General features: G+C 43.2%; 1 protein-coding gene across 3 annotated transcripts in view; it reads left to right on the top strand.

The window, feature by feature from the left end:
* SLC15A2 (solute carrier family 15 member 2) overlaps nt 1-22,368 on the top strand; it is a 45,488-nt gene that overhangs the window by 17,746 nt on the left and 5,374 nt on the right. For all 3 annotated transcript variants that reach the window (XM_059476387.1, XM_059476386.1, XM_059476388.1), the window contains 14 exons: nt 1,335-1,412; nt 3,991-4,073; nt 5,050-5,136; nt 5,447-5,536; nt 5,885-5,929; nt 8,170-8,202; nt 9,264-9,352; nt 11,070-11,151; nt 13,060-13,185; nt 13,548-13,712; nt 16,341-16,387; nt 18,498-18,608; nt 19,658-19,754; nt 22,215-22,361. In XM_059476387.1, the coding sequence (XP_059332370.1) occupies nt 1,335-1,412; nt 3,991-4,073; nt 5,050-5,136; nt 5,447-5,536; nt 5,885-5,929; nt 8,170-8,202; nt 9,264-9,352; nt 11,070-11,151; nt 13,060-13,185; nt 13,548-13,712; nt 16,341-16,387; nt 18,498-18,608; nt 19,658-19,754; nt 22,215-22,361 (1,280 nt within the window). The remainder of the gene's footprint in view (nt 1-1,334; nt 1,413-3,990; nt 4,074-5,049; nt 5,137-5,446; nt 5,537-5,884; nt 5,930-8,169; nt 8,203-9,263; nt 9,353-11,069; nt 11,152-13,059; nt 13,186-13,547; nt 13,713-16,340; nt 16,388-18,497; nt 18,609-19,657; nt 19,755-22,214; nt 22,362-22,368) is intronic.

Here is a 22,368-nt window from a genome sequence, read left to right on the forward strand (position 1 = left end):
GTTGCCATTTTTTTAATTCCATTCCATGGCTTCCAGAAAGCTCTGTTTGTTTGGAGTGTCATTTCAACAGGCTCTTGTCTCATGTTTACACCATGCACAGGGACAAAGACAAATGCTGTATTTCTTACTTGTTTATTCTCTGGTGTCTCTTGGTCAGCATTCAGTTGGGAAGGGTTTTTGCTTAAAGTAGTCAATGGGCAGATGAAAATCCAGTTCCTTGAAGCATCAAAACATGAGCCAGTATAAACTAGTTGCAACATGGAACTGGAGAGGATGGGGAAAGAGTAATATTTTTGCTAAGTGTGAAATCTTTTCTTGGAAGAGCAGGAAATGCAGTTTGTAGACATTTGGTACAAATATGATACTTTTTGGTAGAGAAGTCCAACTCATTTAACATGCTAAGAGTTCAGTGTGCCCAGAGAGCCCATGCTCTCAGCTTTGTTGGATTTTAGCTAATTTGCTGAAAATAAGTAAATAAATGCTATGCATGCACACAGCTGTGCAGCTGGGATTTTCCAGCTACAACAAACATGAGCAGCTGAGGGCTTCATGGGTTGGTCTCCTGTTAATTCTGTTGGCTTACTTTAGCCATTTTGTCATTATCCATGTGAGAATGCAGTAATGTCTGGCCCCTGGCATTCAAACACAGAGCCCACTGCTGCTTTGCTGTTTGCAGGCAGAGCACCATGCAAGAACTGACCCGGTCCAAGAGGCACAGGTTTCAGTGACTCAGAGCTCAGAGTTATGCAACCTGTGCTGTAACACACCTGGTTTCCTAATGGGTTGCTGCAAGACCTGACATTTGAAGCAGGCTGCCCTAGTGGGATTGGTGGTGGTAAGAGAGGGAACTGGAGTTCTGGGGCTTTTCCTGGGCTCCCACTTACACAGTGCAGGCACTGGCTCCCACTTTGTCCACTGTAGGTCGCTATGAAAACAGATTCAGGTTTTTCACTCAAGACTGATGCAGCACAGTAGTGGTTATTTAGATCTAGTCAAATACAGAATGGCTTCAGGTTATTTGAAATGTTGTGCTTTTTTTCCCTCAATTACAGTTCCTAGTACTTCTTTATACCTATTTGTCTGCCCCCTCCCTTCTACTGTTTGCATCAATATTCCATTATCAGCTGCTTTTGCTGGCAGACACTAACCCTGCTTCCAAATTGTCTTCATCAAGGGAGGACAACTGTTTCAAGGAGATTCAATTCACAGTGTCAAGCACCAGCAAAGAAGATTTAAAACCAGGGGAAGTGACTGATTTAGGGAATGAAATCAAAAGCCCCAGTAACATAAGTCTAGATGTAATGAGCTGCTTTTATTTCTGACTTCTTTTTCAGGGGATGTGAAATGTTTTGGAGAAGATTGTTATGCACTGGCTTTTGGTGTCCCAGCAGCACTGATGGTGTTGGCACTTGGTGAGTGGAAATAGTGGTAATAGGAGTTACCAGTTTTGAGTCCATGGATAAACGAGAAAATGCACAAATTCACTAATCTGAATGGATACTGTAATGGGAAATGAAAGGGTTCAAAGTCACCTAACAATTCCCACTTCAGACCAGCAGTAAATATCAGTAGTTGATTGATGGTGGGCTGAGCATGGTTTACTTTAATCTTTTATTGTGATACTGTTAGGGGGGTGGTCTCATGGGTGATTCACAGTATAATTGCTTTGCTCTAATGCAAAGGAAGGCACCAAAATGATTCACCTGATGGCTTGCAGCTTTGCCTATGAGCAGACATGGCCTTTGAACTTCAATCTGAGCAGTCCTTAGAGATCCCCAGCTTATAGAAAAGAAGCTCAACATGGCACCTCTAACCTTTCCATGGGCTTCCTGCAGATCAGGGCCATCTTCAATGGCTCAGACTTCTGCTGCTGCTGAATCTGTGTGCTGCAGAAGGAGCTAGATGAGATGTTAGTTTGTTCTGAGCTGTCTTACTTTGCTTGGCTGAAGTAATTCCCACAGTTGCAGTGACAACTTATTATTACGTTGCAATAAAAAATCCTTATTATCCAAGTGTCAGGAGACAGCCACAATCCCTGTGCTTCTTAACACTTGCATCTTAGCCCCACTTATGTACTTGTTAAGATTTCTTCTTCAACCTTTATAAAACATCCAACAATCTCCCTGTTTTTAATGTTACTCCTTTGGTAGCCAGTACAGAGGACACCCCATCAGTTTTAGTTTCACAACTGCAAGCTCTGAGAAGAGCAGTTCCCTTATTATACTGCATGTGTGAGCTTTTGACAGAGCATGGGGTGACTTTTCATTCAGCTTGTTACCTTCACTGAGAGACCAAGCAGTTGTGTGATTTCACTGCAGCATCTGGGATTTGAAAATTTGTCCCCCAGAGAATGTGAATGTTGCTGTTTCCACTCAAATTTCCATCAGGGAGAAGAATCAGGAAGCTGAAGAAATGTCATCAGGCCACAGCTAATGTTGCAGCAATTACTTTCAAAAAAGTGCATGGTCACGGGCCTGAGAATGTTCTATTTTCCCCTGTGGCCTGTTCCTATCAGTTTAGGGCCCCACTGTGTGCACCATGCTGTGCTGAATGTTTCTAGCACAGCAGTAGTTGCCCAGGGGAAAATGAACGTGTAAATGTTGCAGTTTCAGTGAGGGCATCAGTGGAAATGTGTTTTTAGCTAGTGTCCTGCTGCCAGATTCCACGTCCTGCCTGGCAAAGCAGCTCTCTGTTCTTTTGTAACATGCTAAAATGCTCTGGGAAGTGATATATTTGACTATGTGAGTAGCATGCAGAACTGCAGAAAATACCCTTTTGGCCCTGACTGGCCCTCTGCCTGTGTTGCTGGAAAGCAAGGATAGATTTAGAGGCAGATCTAGAGCAAGATTTTCTGGGCTGCTACTGCTCCTGAAGGATGGGGTAGATTGATACCCATTAATTCCAAATTCTAAACCTAATGCAGGAACATCAGCTCCCAAAGGAGTCAATGGCATCACCAAAAGGTGTTCAGCAAACCTAATGGATCAGGTTTTTAAAAGCACCAACATATTCACAGGGAAATGCTGAAAATTAGTTAGTGCAGCTACCCGCTCTGGGTGATTTTGCACAAAGTGCTACTCACCTAAACTGACTTCAGAAGAGTCTCAAGTTCTGCAAGTCAAACCTGCATGCCAGAGGTCTTCATAGTGAGGAAAAAGCAAAAGTGTGTTCCCTGCAGTGTCTCAGGCCTCCTGTGTTAGGACAGAGGTACCTGATATTCTCCATTGCCTGTGGACTGACACAGACAACTGGGTTAGTTTTAAAAGTTCAGGTTAGTTATTATATGGATTTCATGCTCAGTTTTAAGGTGCTTCTCCCCACTTATCTCTTTGGAATTCCAGTGTCCTCGAAGACTCTCATAGAACCAGATAAATGATACACAATCAGGTGACTCCATCTCTGACAGGATTTTAAAGTCTCATTCTGATATTCTTTGTGCTTTGAGGGAGAAAACCAGGATAAAACAGTATCTTAAATTGTATATCCCTTTGTGGAAACCATAAATGGAGGTAATTTCTGTTAGCATCTCTGTGTGAGGCAGGGATCTTTGGGCAGTTTCCATTGAAATGTGTGTGAGATGCAAGTGCACAGAGCCTGTGTTGTATCTGCATTAATCCTCACAGGTTTCCAGTGAGTGAGGGCTGATTTCCAACATGAGGTGCAGCAATTAAATGTGGACTGTACTATAAGTTTAGTCTACAAAAAGCATAGACAAAGTGAATTTTCAAAGTTTTGGTTCCCAGAGTAAATTAGATGTGGAGGTGCCTGTTGTGCCAGAACAGATATTAGCACAGTGGTGACTTTCTAGGGATCACACTGCCTCTTGTAGGATGTTGCATTTTCTTCCATCTGTAGGCATTATTTAGTTAAAAGAGTGATCCTGTGTGCCCCAAGGGCAGAGCATTTCTGTTGAATACAGGGGCGGGTGATCCTTCCCACAAGCCGGTGCAGCCATGTGAATCCCCATTTGGATAATAATTTTTTTTTCAGTTGTGTTCATTGCTGGAAGTGGACTGTACAGAAAAACACCACCACAAGGAAATGTCTTGCTGGAAGTGTGCAAATGCATCGGTGTAAGTGTGTGTGATTTTCTTTTTCATGCGTGAGGACAAAAAGGTGCAAAGAGAAAGGGGAGGTGACTTTTGGAGTTCTCTATGCTGCTTTGGGATGTCTTGCTGATGAGCTGTAAGGAATCAGCAACATATTTAGGTCCTAGTTTATTTTTTCAGCATTTCAATTGTTTTCCCTTAGCTCCATGAACTGTTCAGTTGATGTCCACCTAGTAGAACAACAAGTGGCAGATGCTGGTAGAAACTGAACTGCAAGGAAAATTCAGAAACTCAGAGAGTATCAGATATATGACTCCCTTTTTTTTCAGTTGAATAATTTTTCTGAACTTTATCAGTTCAGCAGACAGTAATAGCACACATTCACATTATGGACATTCAGCATGTTTATGTAAATGCAAGAGACACTTGCTGAAGTTGCATTAGAGCCTTATGAATTGTTTTTCATGGTGTGTGAGCTGAATACAGTATGTGAAAAATACTCTTTTATTATTAGGTGGATAATGATGTTTCTATTTCAGGAAGCTGTTGCTAACAGCAGATGTTTTCTCTTTATCTAGGTCAGTCCTAGTGCCAGATTTACCTTAGGGAAACAGGCAGGATCTTAAAGACAGGATTTCTAAGTGAGGTCTGCCACTTTTTCTGTCAGTGTGTTCAGTGACTGGAGCACACAGCATAAGCAGGCCAGGAGCTGGACTTCAAAGACCCTTGTGGGTCCCTACCAACTCAGGATATTCTAAGATTCAGTGATTCTGTGATTCATTCCCCCTTCACACCTTTAATCAACCGGTGTCATAGAAACTTCCCTGCAGACAATTCATCATAAAGCCTCCAATCTGAGATTTTAGAGGTATCCAGCAACCCAGCCCCCTCAATGTTCTGGCACTGCTTACATTTGGAGATGGGGAAGGTAGCCTTGAGTTGGGAGTGTGACAAAGGCAGGTACGGCATGAGTGAGTTACTCACCCGTTTTTCTCCCTAGTTTGCTCTTAAAAACCGGCTGAAAAACCGCTCCCCTGAGATTCCAAAGAGAGATCACTGGCTGGACTGGGCTTCAGAAAAATACTCCGTGAGTGATGCTCTACCTGGTGGGTTTGGAGTGGGAAGGGGAAGATGGGCAGACAGACAGGGGAGAGAGTAGGACTAGCCTGGCCACACCATTCCTCACATGCATTTTCCTGTCCCTTCCCACATCTGCACTCTCCTGACCCTTAATGGACAGTTTAGGTGCTGCACTGAAATGTAGAAATGCAAATATGTCCAATGTTACAAGGAAGAGCAATGAAGAACTGCCATGCAGAAAGAAATGGAGTTATGCTTTGTGGCTTGAATCACCCTGTTGGCTTTACACCCTTACCTTTTTGTCTGTTCCCTTTTAGAAACAGCTGATTGGGGAAGTTAAAATGGTGACTCGTGTTCTCTTCCTCTTCATACCACTGCCAATGTTCTGGGCCCTGTTTGATCAGCAGGTACAGTACTGTGGGTACAGTTCTGCCTGCCAGCCTCGCTTGGCACCTCTGTCCTTTTGGGGTAAGGTGAAAGCATCCTGAGGACACAGCAGGCCATATTCCTGCCAAGTGTCCAGGGCCTTCCACCATCACTGCTGGTCAGCCCTTCAGAGTCCTGCCAGGTGTCTGGCACAGAAGAATGAGAAAGGAGAATGTGCCCTGCCTAATGACAGGTGTTACAGGGAAGGGAAGGAATAGATGGGAGCTATTAATAGATAAGAGCTCCATCACTGTCATCTTCTCTGTCCCCATGTTTTCTAGCCCCACAGAACATCTTGAAGGTTTCACCACTGTCTGTTTTCTCTTTAGGGATCCAGGTGGACTTTGCAAGCCACAAAAATGAATGCTGATTTTGTAAGTACTTAATGTCATCAGGGCTGGTAAGACTAGTAGTAACATCCCTGCTCTTGCTTATTAACCGGAGTCTTGCAGTACTAAGAGCATCTGCTTGGTGAATCTGGGTGAGTCTCACTTCTGGTGATGAGAAGCCAGAGGCTCTGTTCATGCAGCCATGTTCAGTTCATCACAGCTCAGCTCAGCTAGAAGTGAGGGCTGGGGTGCCATCAGCAGCCTAAAGGTCAGGGGTGCTGACCTGCTGGCAGCCAGTGGCCCTGTGACCTAGAGCAGGTAGGATTTCAGCCTGCTGCCCCCATGGAAGGCAGACAAGTCACTCAGCCCTTTTAAGATGTGACTAGAGCTGTTGTACATTTCTGTACTGGATCACTTGCTGATACATTAATGAAGCCTCTCAAAACCAGCAGGAACCTTGTGTATAGGTTAAAGATGTTACAGGGATTAATTAGCTAGTTTCCATAAAGGTCTTCAAAGGTGTGAATGGCTACAGTAGCAGATAAATGTAGACCAGCTATCTGCCCAAAGCTGTCCCCACACTGGGCTGTTTTTCAGCCCCATATGTGTTTTAACAGGCCATCTAGGTCTGTTTAGACATGTTTTAACAGGCCATCTAGATCTTGTCTGCAGATGCTCACATCAAAATCTAGGAATGTAAGTGTCAGTTTTCCAGTTTAAAATTATCTTAAAGCCACAAATCTGAGACCTTGTATATCATTCCTGTTAAAAATTGGGCTCTCAATATGTGATACTCATTAGGCTTAATTAGTTCAAATGAGGCATGAAAAAGACTACACCTTGGGTAATATTTATCCACCTCAGAAAGACAGGACAAAGTCCATGTAGTCTATGTGATGTATATCTAAAACATTAGTTTTCTGGTGTTTTGCTCACATGCACTTAGTGATCCATTAGCAGGAGAGCTAAGTATCACCAGGTGTCACTACTGGCCTCTCCCAGGTGAGGAAAGATAGATTCAAGGCTCTGTTTTCTTTTGTCACACCAACCTGCATAGCTCCTTGGCTTTTGTTTCAGTCTCCTTTTCTCTCCCCTCATGAGCTACCCCACCTCAAGAGGGTGAAAATTAACTGCAGCATTGGAGTGATCCCACCCTTAGGCTTGTTGGAGTTCATGTTCATAATACTTTGTGACTTTCAGTTCAGTGCACAAGGGCTCCGCTAGGAAGTCTGGAGTCAAACAGGGAATGATTTAGTGTCAGATGAAGTATTTGCAGGCTCATTTCCTAATGGCACATTTCTATAGTGTGTGCAAAGTAGCAGGAGGGCGTATTTGTCTGGTATTTTTACACTCTCCCAGGAGGCAGCTGTGGGCAGAGACAGGCAGCCAGTCTAGACTCTGCTCAGGACAGGACTGGCAGACAGGAGAGAACCCCCAGTATTTTCTTGGAAATACATTATTTCCTTCATAATTTCTTCCCTCCTGCACTCTTCCCCCTGACCCTGAACCCTTCCCCCCCTCTTCTTCATCTTAATTTCAAAGGAAAAGCATTTAATGGAGTTCAGAAAACCACCAGTCCCTCCCTGGAGACAGGTCCATGGTTCCTTTTGGAGTCTCAGATCCCTCATCCATCCATCCATCCCTATTGAGACCTTGCCCATTTGTGGGGCTGGGATAGTGATCCAAGTATGAGGCACCTCTTACAGCCTTGAGGACTCTTGCCTCAAACCTGGAATCTGCAGTTGTCCAAAACCTCTTAGATGCAGATGGGGGGAGGAAAGAGGTGTTTGTGCAGCCCACTGGCTCAAGGATGGTCTTCTGTTATCCTTTTGGGAACTTGGGAGAAATGCCAAGAGAGCTCACAGGGTCCTGAAGTTTGAGAGCACTCACTTATAGGATTGGGGCTTTTCACATTGTGGAAGCAGGGAGGGAGGAAGCTCAAGCCTGCTTCCCAGCTCAGACACTAACACCCCCATCCTCCTCCCCTCACCCAGTTCATGGCTCAGCCAGCCTGAAGGATGGGCCTCACTACCTGTCACGAGCTGTGTCACAGCTGCCAAATACCAAGGATTGAGTGCAGCTTCCTTCTGCAAAATGATCTTAATAAGTACTGTGTCCTTAGACAAAAAGTGTCAAGAGCACAATATCAGCTAGTAAAGCCAACATAAAGCATTTGAGGAAACCACCTTGGCTGCAAAGGCCTCTCTGGGACCGATTACTTATTTACCATATGCACTGATATGTTATAGTGTTTATGAATCACTTGGACTATCTTTTTGTTTCAGGGAATATATGTCCTTCAGCCTGACCAAATGCAGGTAAAAGATACTACAGGGTGGGAAATAACCCTTAGAATGTATCTTCTTCTTTGCTCTCATTTATATTTTTCTCATGGGACCAGTGGCCATTCTCTGCTCCTTTTCAAGGTGATTGCAGGTGCTCCTGCTGGTTGCTGTGGTGTGGCCTCTGCCTTATTGCTCACAGGCTGCTTTGCAAGCTTGGGGTTCAGAAGACCCTGAGGATGTCCTAGTGCAGAAGTTGACTCCTACAGAACAGTGCAGAGGTGTGGGGTAACATACCACCATAATAATTCTTGACCTAGTGCTGGCATGTGGAGAATACAACCTGTATCTCCTTTTAACAGGCTCCTGTCCTGGGATGAACATTGTTCTTGAAATATGTTTGGTTCCTCCCTTTCTGCAGGGGAGATGAAAACATGAAAGCAAGATGGTGCTATGTTGTCACAGTTGATTGCAATTCTTATGGTGAATAGCTCTGGAGAAATTCAAAGCTGTTCTGTTTCCTGAAATCTTCCTTTGGAACTGAAACAACATTTCTCCCTGCTTGTTCTTCATTGCTCTCTATTTTCTTGCTTTGCCACTTCTGGCTGGCAGACAAGCCGTGCCCCTACCAGGAGAAATTTTATTCCTGGGGGATTACTCGTTTGTGTTGAAGTGTGAGAAATTGCCAATCTCACAGAATAGTGCCTGTTCCTCTGGGATTTTCCTGGAGTCCCAGGATGTTTCCATTGTTGCTGATTTGTTGTAAGGTCCCACCACAGCACCAAAGGTCACCTGTCTCTATTGTCAGTGGGGTTTGTACTCTTTAAAAACATCATCTTTCAGTTCTCTCTCCAGGGAAACTAGAGATGCTTGCTTGCCTCTTGGAGGGGAGGATATGAACAAAATGTATTCATGCCTGTGAAAACTAAATAGCAGAAGATGTTAAGTGCAAACTGTGATTATATTTTAAAAGGAGGTTTCAAGTGTTTGTCCATGCCCCTTTTGTAATGGAATTATTTCTGGAGGACAGTGCTTTATGGGTTTAATTACTAAAAGTTGCTTTCTAGTCACTGAACTCCCATTCTTTTGTATTGCAGTTCTTAAATCCACTTCTTATTCTTGTCTTCATCCCAATTTTTGACTTTGGGCTCTACCCCCTGATAAACATGTGCAAATTGAATTTCACGTAAGTACCTGGGGACAGTGCAGATACATCTGTGCTTTTTCTTTTGCTGTAAGTGTGCAGAATAGCTTTTAAGGAAGAGAAACACAATTTTCCATTCACCTTTCCCAATACTTGAGTATACTTCAGTCCCAAGAGGCAGCATCACCCTCTTCCACAGAAGGAAGTGACTCATTTTCTCATGGAAATGCAGAGGGTAAAACTCAGTGATGTTGGATTCTGCTCTGTAAAGATTTTTCCAAAAGCAGAAAGAAGTAGTCTCACTTTGAATTTGATCAACATATTTTCCACCTTGTTTGCCAGGTCATGCCTAAGTAATTCCCTCCCTGAAAAGTCCCCATGGGACCAAAGTCATGGTCCCATGCTGGCTAGGATCTGAACCAGCGAGTGCATAAGGAGATTTCCACAAGAGCCAAGCATTTTATCCTTAGTCTATGTTAGCAAGAAGTGCAGTGTAATAGAAGCACACCTCAGGTTGTTTATGAGACCCACTTTATGCAATTTGTGTGAATTAACTTCAGAGTATCTGTACTCTGCCTCTGTGGACTGATGCCCTGTAGCAGTGGAAGTACATTATGTGCACTCTTGGAGTGCCTTTGTCAGTGGAATTTCAGCTGAAAGGAGACAAGTTTCTAATGCCCCAGCACCACTTCTGCATGTGAGCCATAGCATGGGAAAGGGTAATGAGTGGGGTGACTGGCTTAAAAAGCATGTTCCTAATCCAAACTAAAGTGCTGGACAGACAAAACCACATGAAATGGAGGTGGCAGGGGCCTCAGAAGCCTCCCCCTTCACCCTGCTGGTCATTTCCTATGATCTGAATTACTTGCACCTGAAGACATATCAAAATATTCTCCAGCCCTGCAGTGGTGCCCCTTTTGGAGGATACACATCAGAGGCTGTGCTTCTCCCTGATACCATTGTGAGCCCATGGCCTGGACTGTGCCTTGACTTGGATAAAACTTCCTGCCTGATGACCAGATCACAGAAAAGTTCACCCAGCAATAGAAACTCAAGCACCAGCCAGGATTAAATGCCAGGACTAAAGAGAGGAGATGACTGAATCTAGAACCAGATTTGTCTCAAATCTCAACAACTCAATACTCAGTTTGAATCTGCTGTTCTGGACATGTATTATTCTGATTTATATAATATCAGATTTTCTCACATAATTCTGGTAAAGTTGCACTAGCTTTGCCTTGAGTTTAGAAGAAAGCTCTTTATTTCCTAGAAATGTAAATGTATTGGCATGAGAAATAACCCAGAATGATGCCCCAGATGGTCAGAAACATTGATGACATAAAACTACACATTTTTCTATTCCTCGTTCCCACTGCTAAATAGAATGTTACTTTTCTTCTGCCTTTCCCAAAAGGGACTCGAAGATATGTAATTTCTGGTGCTTCTTCCAACATCATGGATTAACATAAAGTCATGACTATTCCCACTAGAAGATCTGGGAAAAAGATAATGTGAAACTTGCAAGGAAGGAACTCTTTTCATGGCATATCAGTATTAACAGGCCTCAGTGCTGGCCTCACGCAGAATAATAAAATAGTTTTAAGTTAAGAGATTGGCAATTTAAACAGCTTATCCTGAGGGCCACCTGTTGGACAGTTTATTAGATGGGTTTAGCACCTCTTTGGCTCTGAGGAATGGAATTCTATAGTTTAAATTACTTTTTTTTTCCTTAATGGCACCTCTTTCATTTGCTCCATAGACCTATTAGGAAAATGGCAACAGGTATGATCCTTGCAGGGCTGGCGTTTGGACTTGCAGCCATTATAGAAGTCAAAATAAATGTAAGTAAAGCACAAGGCATTCCTCAGAAATACTTTCTTTCCATGGGTTGTTATTAGTGATGTCTGGTAGATAATCCTTTAAGACATTGTGCTCCTTGATCAAAGTTTGTAATGTTTTCTTTACAATTGAGCATACTGATCCAGTTGCTAATGATAATTCTTACCTTGTCTACTTTTCCCTCTCTTTGTCTCTGTGTCTTTCTTTCTAGTCTTTGCAGTTTTGCTGTGCTGGTCATCTGTATTGGTCTATATTCTAGATTTCCATCGTCAAAGTGCTTGACAGACATCTAGTTAATGCTAGTGATTAATTTCCAAAAGGTAGTCTGTTCTCTCTCCTATTTCTTGCTGTAGCTTGCCTATACTTTTCTGTTTGGGGTCTTTTGTGTGTGTGTGGTGGTTTTGGTTTTTTAATTTAATTGTTTAAAAATTTTAAAATTTAATCACTTTCCTGCTTTATGATGGAGATAGCTTTTTTTACAAGCCAAAGTGTTTCTCTGGAGAGGCAGGTGAATGCTGACACAGACATCAGGGACTGCCCGGCATCCCCAGAGAGAATGGCAGCACATCTCTTATAAATTCCATGTTAGCTCCTGCAGATTCATACTGTTTGTTTCTGGCTCATGACCAGCATTGTGTAGACTTTGGCTGACCTTTGTCTCACAAAAGTTACTGCAGGATTAATTTTTAAAGCCTCTATGTATACTTAAAACGTTCTGTTAGAGTGGCTGGCTCACAGCCCTGGATTAACATCTGCTGGTTCCTCAGGTGAATCCCCTAACGAGCCTCCCACTGAAATGAGACTGTGTGGGTTCAGGTCTTTTTTCTGATCTATTTATGTGAGCAAAGAAATGCTCATTGCCACCAGCAGCATCTCTGGCCAAGCACCAAATTTGCTCTGGCTGGGGGTGAGAGGTTTCCTCTGCCTGTGCATGAAAATTTTACCCTAAAGGCCATTTTAAGATCTAGCAAAGAGGAGGGTAAGATGGTCCATCTTCACTTGACTGTGGGTAGCAGAAGTGAAAAGCTACAGTAATGGAATTTGCTGGATAATATTAGCAGGCCTGTTGGTCCAGAGCAGCATATGGATACAAGGAAATCAGCTCATTCTGACTTCTTTGGCAGTGTGTCTCCCCACCCAGATGGGTTCAAAATGCCCTGCCTGCAAATTATCAGATAAGATAGAAGAAAAAGAAATAGCTCTGCAGTATTGCTTGCAGCTACTTGAAAATAAAATGAGAAAAAAAGAGAAGTTAAAAAAAATATTAACTCTGCAGGTAGTACAAGGCTGACACTGATTGATGTACTTTTTCTAGGAAATGGTTCCTGACAGAAGGAGATACCTCAGTGCTGGAGGCATCAGCTTACCTCACTCAGAAAACAAGGAATAATATCTATACAGTCAGCTGTATAGATAGCAAGGTGTCCAGTAATGCAAAAGCACTGATTACAGACATGAAGCTGGACTTGGACTTTCAAAACTACTTAACTTTTGGTCTGATTCTTTTCCCAGTCACTGACTGCAGTGGGAAATAATTATTCTGGTCACTGCTTTTGAAAGCTAAGCACAAATTTTTCCATTCTGATGTGGCAGTTGGTTAAATCCAGGCACAAGGGAGCTGTATAATGAAAGCTGTGACATTGTTCTACCTCCTCAGTAGGTGTGCAGTCTGTACACTTAGTGGTGTGAAGAGCAATTTTTGGGAGGAATGATGGGTTGGCCATTGAGCTACTATGAGGAAACCTCCCTAAAAATAATTTATGTTCAGTTTCCTCTGAGTGCAACTTCTGTTGAGGAAGGGATGGGAAAGTATCATTACAGAGTGGAAGACTATTATGGCTAAAAATGAAGAGATATTAAAGTGCTAATAAAGCATACAGATGGCACTTAAAGCCTTTTACTTTAATTAGGAAACCGATATGCCTCGCCTTGTCCCAAAAGAAAGTTTAATTCGGGTCCTGAATTTGGCAAAGAACCCTGTTCAAGTGGCAATCCAAGACAAGGACCTATTTCAGCAGCCTGTGGAGTCCTTTCAGGTAAGCATATATTTGGGACTGAAAGGCCTGACTTGTATGTCATTGAAGAAAGGATGGAGTTTTTTACAGGCATTTTCTAATAAAACTCATAGATGCAAAAGCTTGTTCTGCTCCATTGCCTTAGAAGTGCATGGGAATAGCTTTACAAATGAAGCATAATATCTCTGTTGTATGAAACAGAAATTGAACATTTGGAGAAGAATTTCCCAGCAAAGGATACACCTTACATTCACCTGTAATTAGGAATAAAGGATAACAGGATTACAGTCTCCCTTAAAGAGGGGATAGTGTTGCACCTCGTAGGAAAATACAAATCCTTTCTTATCTGAAGAAAGTGTAACCAAGTTTATTTTCTTCCACAGAACCCAGCTGAGTACTCAAAATTAATATTGAATGGAGAGCAACAGAGCCTTCACTTCACCCTGCAACATCAAGGATTGACTCTTGCTTTTAACTACACCATGAAGGAAAAATCAGTATACAGCTTAATTGTTTTTGAGGCAGAAGGAAGCCTATCAAGCCGCTTAGTGAGTGTGGGAGGGAAGTGTAAATACAGTATTAATTCAATGGCTGTGATGCTACAATGGGGTAATAGGCTCATTAATTCATTTGCTCAGTTGCAATGTCTGTCTGATTGCTCTCAGATGGTGTAAAACTCACTTCTTAGCTGGAGGCACTGGATCTGCACACATTTCTGCTGGTTGATTAATAGAGGCGTTGTGGCATCTGAGAGTTTCTGGGCACACTTTGATCCACTGAGTGCTGCAGTGGGAGAGCAGAGTCATGCCTGCCAGGCAGCAGAGCTGGAGAAAGCTGGGGAAACAGAGCCAGGGGTTTTCCCCCAAAGATGGCTCTATAAAGCAAAGATGTTAAAGAGGCTCTAGGGCTGGCCATAGAATAAAAGCATCAGAGGAATGATTCTGGGATTAGTTATTGCAAGTGTTTAGTGAAAAAGCACAGAAGGCCCATTTGTTTTGCTGAACAGAATAAATGATTAAGCTCATTTCAGGCTGTGCAGCAGAGCTGGCTGTATTTGGACTTTTGTGTATTTCTGCAACAATCAGAGAGGGACATATGGGATGTGCAGGGCAGATTCTGATATCAATATGCATAGCTGTATCTTAAGAAGCTCTCTTGAAATTTATGGTGTTTTTGCACACTGTGGCAGATGTGTATATGCTGTCAGAATCTGTCCTCATACTAAAATATCTGTTCTTTTTGCAGTTCCTGACCCTTTGACCTGGCAGGGTAGCCATACTAAGCATTCAATATTATACAGTAGAAACCATATAACTTTTTTGAAATTAATTTAAGGAATTTATTTTGTCATAGCATTAAGTTTTTTTGCTGATGATCAGACTTTATGATTTGGAGTCTGGGGCTCAGTATCACACAAAGTTTCCCTGTGACCCTGAAAGCTGTGTGTTGTTTCTTTAGGAAATGGATACTTGTCATTTCCATACAGCCTTTAAGAAGCAAAAGCCTTCAACAGGTTTGGAGCATAGCAATCTCAGAGCTCCAGTATATCTATGCTGCCCCAGCTGTCTAGACTGTGCTTAAATTAATGCCCACCCTGGCACAGGCAGGCTCTCATGTGCTGGGAAGCAGCTGTGCTGTTGGGTGATGCTATTGACCTGTCATTCACAGCTCTAGATAAGGGAGATGTGGAAGACAGTGTGATAAATTATACTTTTCCAGCATTGCAACACAAGGAAAGCAGTGCCAGCATCACTGCTGTGTTGCAGGGCTCGCCCTCGAATTACCTCCCTCACTACTGGGTTTGGCCCACTCACTCAGGTGTGAGTGCTTTCCTGGAAGGATCCTATCTCAAATTGGTTTCTTCTCCTTTGTGGGCTGTTGAGTAGGCAGGAAATGAATTTGAGAGCTCTGGGGATCATCAATGAAAACGAGTAATAGTTTGGCCGGTCTGTCTGCAAGGAATGAGAGTATTCATCCCCATGTGTCTCCCATGGAAAAAAAAAAAAAATGATGTTGCCATTTATTATTTATTGCTCTGACATTTATTATTCACTGTGGCTATTTATTATTTAAGGCATATGTTATTTGTGAGTAGCATATTACTCTGAAGTACAATTGACATTAATAGATATACTGAAATTCTGGATCCCTGGTCTCAGAAACTCAGGGTTTTGCATCAGGAAAAAAAGTGTGGAGAAAGGGCCAGAAAATTTTGAGAGAGAGCCAGTTTCTAAAGTCCCTCTTGGCTTGCCTGGGTTCCATCTGTGGGCAGTGCAAATTGAAATTGCCCTGCCATCTTCAGTGGACATGGCACAGCTCTGGATTTCTACCCGCCAAGAGCTTTGCTTTGTGTTCTTTTTTTGTGACATACAACCTCCAGGGCAGGGCTGTTGTCTTAACTGTGTTTTTTCAGCGTTGTACACCAAACAGGTTTCTCCAAATGAATGTTGATTAACTATCTAGCTGCTGTTTTAGCTGTGGTCTCCAGGAGAGAGGCTCTCACTCCCCAGTGTGCCCATCCAGATGGCCATTGCAGGGATCTGTCTGCAGGGATCTGTTTGTGAGCACAAAGAAGCATCTTGGTTTCTTCTACTCTCTGCCTGGACATTGCAACAGTTTAATCTCTTGAGTACTGACGATCAGGGAAAGCCTGAGTGATGCATGATCATCAGTATAGTAACCTAGCAGTTCCTGTCAGCTTTAGACTTTTGTGAAGTCCGTGGATATGACAAGAATCAGGGTCTGAAAGTTAGGCATTTGCAGATTTTGTAGGAGTAAGGCACTTAAGTTTAATTGTAACTAGTCACTGAAAGATGCTGATGTGGATAATGCTCTCTTGCTAGCTCAAGACCAAGAAAAATACTTTTCTTTGGAGAGTGTTACATGCCTCAGTAGAAGGGTGACTGGCTGAAACTCAGTAACCTTTGTTACAGAAGAGATGAGGAGAAAAGGTATGATCTCATCTTAAGCCCTTGGAGGAGATGAAGTTTTGCCATTGGCTTCATTGTACCAGGGCTCCCCAGCTGTGGCCTGATGTAAAGCTCATGTGAGAGTCCAGTTGATTTCCACAGGCTTTGCAGCACATGTGTAACTCTGCAGACACCCCTATTGTCTGCCACACATTGTAAGGCAGCATTAATAAATATGTTTGATTTTTTTTTTCTTCCTCTCTTTAGATTACGGACTTGGAAGCAAAGCCAGAAAATGGTTTGGCAGCTGTTAGGTAGGAATGGCTTTTTTTGAGGATTTGGCGGTGGTTGGGTGAGGGAAAGTGCTTTTGTCTAATGCATCTGTATGTAACATAGCCCAGATGTTCTTGGGTTGGAATCCAGTCCACAGTTCTCATGCAAGAGTTGGGTGTCAGCTGTGGAGGCTTGACAGAGTGTCACCTCCCACACATGCCATGCAGAGCTGAGAACTATTGCTGCTCACTGCCGAGGGTACTCTGGGCTCTGATGGCAACATAAAAGAGCTCCTTCCTTGGAAAAGTGGCAAATTCATCTCACTGATGAAAGGGAAGCAGCAATTTGGATAGGAGCTGTTGCTGTGTCCTTTGCAAATTGGCCAACCTATGATCTTCACCCCAACTCATGCACAAGTTTCTACTAAAATGGATGCAGCAACAATTTTACATCCTCATAAACAATTCAGCTGGGCATTGGGCTCTGCTTAGTGCACTCTTCCTAATTTGAGCTACTCCATTTAGTCCATGAACACTCCTGTTCTAGTTTGTGCTGGCTGCTGAGGTGCAGAAGATGCAAATTTGCAAAAACCCACAAAAAACAAAACAAACCACTAAAACAAAAACAAACAAACAAAACCCAAACTACCCCCCCTGCCCCCCCCCCCCCCCAAAAAAAAAAAAAAACTCCAAAAAACCAGGATTCCACCTAGAGCTTCTAGAGGATTTGGGCAAGGTGAAATTAGAAAAAAAACCAAAACAACAAAATAAACCCACCACAAAATAAAAACAAAAAACAACCAAACAAAACAAACCTTAAAATCAATGTCCAACCCCTTTATCTGAAAGCCTGTATAGACACACTAGGAGAGCAGTATCTCTTCATAGCCCTGTACTTGTGAAGATTTCTATTGACTAAACACCTTGAAGCCTGATTCAGTCAGATTTTTTTTATATTTTCTTGTGGAGATTTTTGACCAAATCCTCAGACTTTCCATTTAAGAATTTGTAAAGAAGTTTCAGTAGGAAGAAACTATTTTTGCACTAAAACTTTACTTCTATTAAGCACTTGACTAACTTCAGGGATTTCACCCCCATTTAAAGAACTGAAAACAAAAATATCTTAAAACAGGTCAAATGAAAAGCGTTTGGTTTTACTATCAATTTTTGAGTTGCCAGAAGGAAACTGTCTTTTGTCTATGAAAAAACACCAAACAAACTGTTCCTATATAAGTTTTAGTTTTGATGAAGATATCTTATTATGCTAGAAAATTCCTTGTTGCTGGTAGAAGCTCTTTGCCAGCATGGTGCAGCTGCTCATCAGGATGCGCAACTTCAGAGTTTCCTGTGGTCAGCTGAGACTCCGTCCCCTCACACAGCCATGGAACACTCAGCACATGTCACAGAATGGTCTGGGTTGAAAGGGACATTGAGATCACCTTGTACCAACACTCCTGCCATGGACAGGGACACCTCCCACTAGAACAGGTTGCTCAAAGCCCAGTCCAACCTGGCCTTGAACATTTCCAGGGAAGAGGCATGCGCAACTTTGTTGGGCAGCCTGTTCCAGTGTCTCACCACCTTCACAATGAAGAGATTCTTCCTAAAATCTAACATGATTTAACTCTACCCTCTTTCAGTTTAAAGGCATTCCCTCTTGTCCTATTACTCCATACCCATGTAAGAAGTCCCTCTCCAGCTCTCTTGTAGGACCTCTTCAGGTACTGGAAGGTGCTCTGAAGGTCTCCCTGGAGCTTTCTCTTCTCCACCCTGAACAGCCCCAACTCTCTCAGTCTGTCTTCACAGGAGAGGTGCCCCAGCCCTCTGAGCATCTTCATGGCCTCCTCAGAATTTGCTGCAATCTTTGTTGGTCTCTGAGACTGGGTTGCCAGGAGGTTCTAGACCACAAAAAGTGAGGGTCACTTTTCACATAAAAAAGAGTAAGAGGGTAAACTTATGCGACAGGGAAAATAATCTTGTATTGAAAAAACTAGGCAATGAATCAGACAAATATTTTGGTGACTTGAAGAAGAGACTCATGAACTTGTGGAATTACAGAATGCTTTGGGAGAATATGCAAACTTCTAAAGTGTCTGCTATTATGCTTCTCCTGCCCTGTGTGACAGGTTAATGAAACATGGTTTCTTTGCAGATTCATTAATGCTTTGAGCCAAGATGTCAACCTCACTATCAATAGCAAAAGTTTCATCGCTGTTCAGAAAAACTACAGTGCTTCTGAGTACTCACTGCTGGAGAGGGACATGTAAGTCTCCCTTCCCGAGCTGAAGGTCCTTGCTGAGGCATTTCCTTGGGTACAAAGAGACCTTTCTCAGCCTAATAGCAAAACCTGCATTGCTATTGTCTTGGCATGTGGTTGTGGGGCAAATGTTTGTATAAAGCAGAATTATCAACTCAGTGCAGAGCAGGTGCTCCAGGCCAGTCATGTGTGTGCAGTTTTTATTCACATTATGTGGGGGCCTGGAGGGAAGAGGCTGGCCATTCCTGTGCATCTGTCAGTGGAGTAAGGTGGGACATGGTAAAGTGTCCTCTTCCATGTAGTGCCTGCTTTATTTTGTTACTCCCTCAGGCCTAAGTTCCTGTTGTTAGGGTGCTCTCAGGGAAAGGCCAGTTCATATTCCATGCTACCAAGTGTTAGCATGTGGGCTGAGAACATCAAGTAGCATTACATGGCTTTGCAGGCTGGGCTTGTTAGACAGGGCCTCCATATGGCCTTGGTTTGGCAGCACTGGAGTTGGCTCTTGTAGGGTATTTCTAGCATTTCCAATGTTTCAAAACAAGCTTAATGGCTTTTCTCTGCATCAGCTCCATCCAAAATATTTATTGCTGCAATTTAGTAGGACGCAGCAGCCATTGTGGCAATGCTACTGAGCCTCTGTGCCATCTCACACATCCAAAATCAGAAGAACAAACATGAAGGCTAATTTGCTCTATTGAAAGGAAACAAAGTTGCTTCTGGGTCCACATTTCTGATTTCCTGAAGAAATGCAGCAAAATTTGGGAGGAAAAAAAACCTAAGGGGAGGAAAAAAATTACATCAGCACTAAGAAAGAGCAGAAACCATTAAAAATGTTAGCAATGGCCTGGGTCATTAGGTAAATTCCAGTCAGTGGCTAAGTGCTTCTGGAAGGATAAGATAGCAAGAACTCCAGTGATTGTCTGATGTAAATAAACACTACTGTATTTTTACATCTTGCATCCTCCCTGCTCCATTTTAGGGGCATGTTTGATAGCTCTGCTCTGTGTTCTTTGTGGAACTAACTGTGAAATACTGTACTTCATCCTTTTATCTAGATATAATGATGGAAAATGCATAACTGAAACAGGAGAGTTCCCCCTGGAGCTGGGGCTGCTTGACTTTGGTGCCTCATACACCGTTGTGATAGCTAATGTAAGTGTTCCTGTGATGGTCACACACTCTTCTTCTACTCTCCGGTAGTGCTTTTGTTCCTGTTGGTGACTCTTACTTGCTTTGTCCACTTTCTGATCCCTGGGCAGCAGCCCTCTGAAGAAAGTCTGTTATCAAAGGGATTGTAAAAAGTTTTGGTACCTACATAAGCGAAGTGGGTAGGTATTTGTTCCACCTTCCACTGTGATCATGTCAGATTGCATGGGTTAAAAAGAAGTAAAATCTTTTCCTTGATAGAAATCCTCCATAGAAAATCATGTGATCTGTGGTTTGTGTTGGTCTCATGCCATCCTTGAGCAGTTAACATTGACCCAGAGCACTGCAAAGAGTTATTACCATCTGCCAAGAGCTGGCTCTGTTTGTGGTCTTTAAAATATTGTACCTGGTGGTGCCTCACACTCGAAAAATTTGCAGAAACAGTCTGCTCTATCCTCACATTCAGCTTACTGAACTAAAGTCTGATCTTCCAAGATTTTGTAGATTATGCATAGGGGGAAGAGGGACAAAGTCTTGAGGGAGGAGGTTGGTGAGGTTGTACATCTGTTTCCTCCTCTCACTCTCTGTACAGCTAATTTGGAGCCTAGTATAAAGTCAAGGCTTGGTTTTCTGAACAGCCTCGCCCCGATGAGGTCTGAGCACTTCTGAGAGGGTGGATTCCTTTCCCTGCCTGCCAACCTCTCAGACACACTGCTTCAACCCTGGTCCAGCTGGCTGGAGCCACGGAGATGAACGTGATCAGCTTAGTTCCCATTTTAACCTTTCCACCACAAAGGCACACAGACAAACTGGGTCTGACAGGACACACTGCTAAGCTGCCCTCTGGGACTTTGGCTGCTGTGTTGTGATGAGCAGAGCAAAGTGTTGTCAGCTACTCCCTGGCAGTGGCATCTCCCTGTTGGGCAATTAATGGGAGCTGTTCATGTCTGCAGAGTCCAAATACGTCGGGGGAAAAATATAGCCATGAAGCACCTGGCTTTTTTTTTTTTTCCAATTCCAGTAGCTGGAGTGGGATGTACAGCCCTGGAGGGAACAAGCAGATGCTGCCATCTGTGAGTGCAGAGATTTATGTACATAAAACACACACACTTGAAGTGATGTTGGCCAGACCCCTCTTTCATGGCTGCAAGCCTCTTTCACCAGATGAGAAACCAGATAGAGAAGTTGCATTAAAAATACAACACTAAGAAAATTTCCCCAGAGCCTCTGGTAACAGGGCCAGCTGAGGTAAATGTGTCCCATGTCACGCCAAGGACTCCAGTTTGTGGTCCCATCTGCATAAGTCCCTGCTATAGCCCTGGCTGCTCAGGGTGGCTCTGTGCCCCAGCCCTTCCCAACCCTGTGCTAGTACTTTAATATTTTTCATCCTCTGTTTTTCCATCTCTCTCTCTGTGGTTTCTGCTTTCTGTAGAGAGTTAGTTTGCTTGAGGCCAAGATCACTTTTAATTATTGCAGTGATTTGTACTGAGCCCTGCTCCTCTGCCAGGACTGCCATATAGAAGAACCAAGAATACAATATATTAGTCTGCTAATGTAGCTGAACTGTGAAACTTAAATCATGGGGATGCTGCCTTCTACCCAGCCTTCCTCAGTGTGCAGTTACAGCATGGTGCTTGTGACATTTCTTTATGGGCTACAGAGCAAGGCACAGCACTCTTCTCACCCCTTTTAGCCTGCTGAAATACAGCCTCTTGATTTGCCTCCCTGGCAATGATTGGTGATCATTACGAGAACATCTCGTAAACATCCCCTTGTATTTTCCCAAGTACTCTTCTTAAACACAGGGCTTTCTGCCTGAAGTCATTTCAATCTAGTGTTTTCCTGGCTTCTAGTCAAATCTCTCTCAGCCTCTGAGCCTCTGTGCATCACAGGCAGTATTAATTACACCTGGGAAAAGAAACAAAAATAATTAGGAATACAGCTACCATAACTATCTGAATAGATCTAATATGGAGCAGTCTTTGCTACTCTTGGCATTCCTGAGCTGAATTTGTTTGGGTGTCAGTGATATCATAGGGAAGTTGTACAGTGCTGATGAGATGGGAGCAGTGACCACATGGATGCAATGAGCACTTACCCTCTCTTCCTTTTTTTGCCTTGGGGACAGCTGCAGGTCACAGGCTCTGCAATGGAGCCTCACAGGCTTTTCCCAGCCCCACTACATAAGACAACTTGTTGGTTTGCAATAATTCAGGGAATTCTTGTGGTACCTAAATGAGCTGGAATGCTTCCATCCTTCTCTCTCTGCCCTGTGCAGCAGGAGTCATCCTATTCCCAACAAGCTTGGAAACGGCAGAGTTGAGAGCCATAGTTTGCTTCAAAGGCAGGGCTTTTTTTCCACCTTTGCTTAAAACTTTGTTTTTTGGTAAATTTGCTGCTGTTGTCCAGGCAAAGAAAGATCTGATCTTTCAGCAACTAATCAGTGTGCCTTTATTTTCCTTCTAGATTTCTGGAGGTGCTGTTGAGACGTGGAAGTCAGAAGACATCAAAGCCAACAATGTCCATATGGCCTGGCAATTGCCACAATATTTACTGATATCTGCTGGGGAGGTGATGTTCTCCATTACAGGTCTGGCCTTCTCCTATTCTCAGGTACTCC

This window comes from Ammospiza nelsoni, chromosome 7 (genome assembly GCF_027579445.1).
Source record: "Ammospiza nelsoni isolate bAmmNel1 chromosome 7, bAmmNel1.pri, whole genome shotgun sequence".
NCBI lineage: Eukaryota > Metazoa > Chordata > Aves > Passeriformes > Passerellidae > Ammospiza > Ammospiza nelsoni.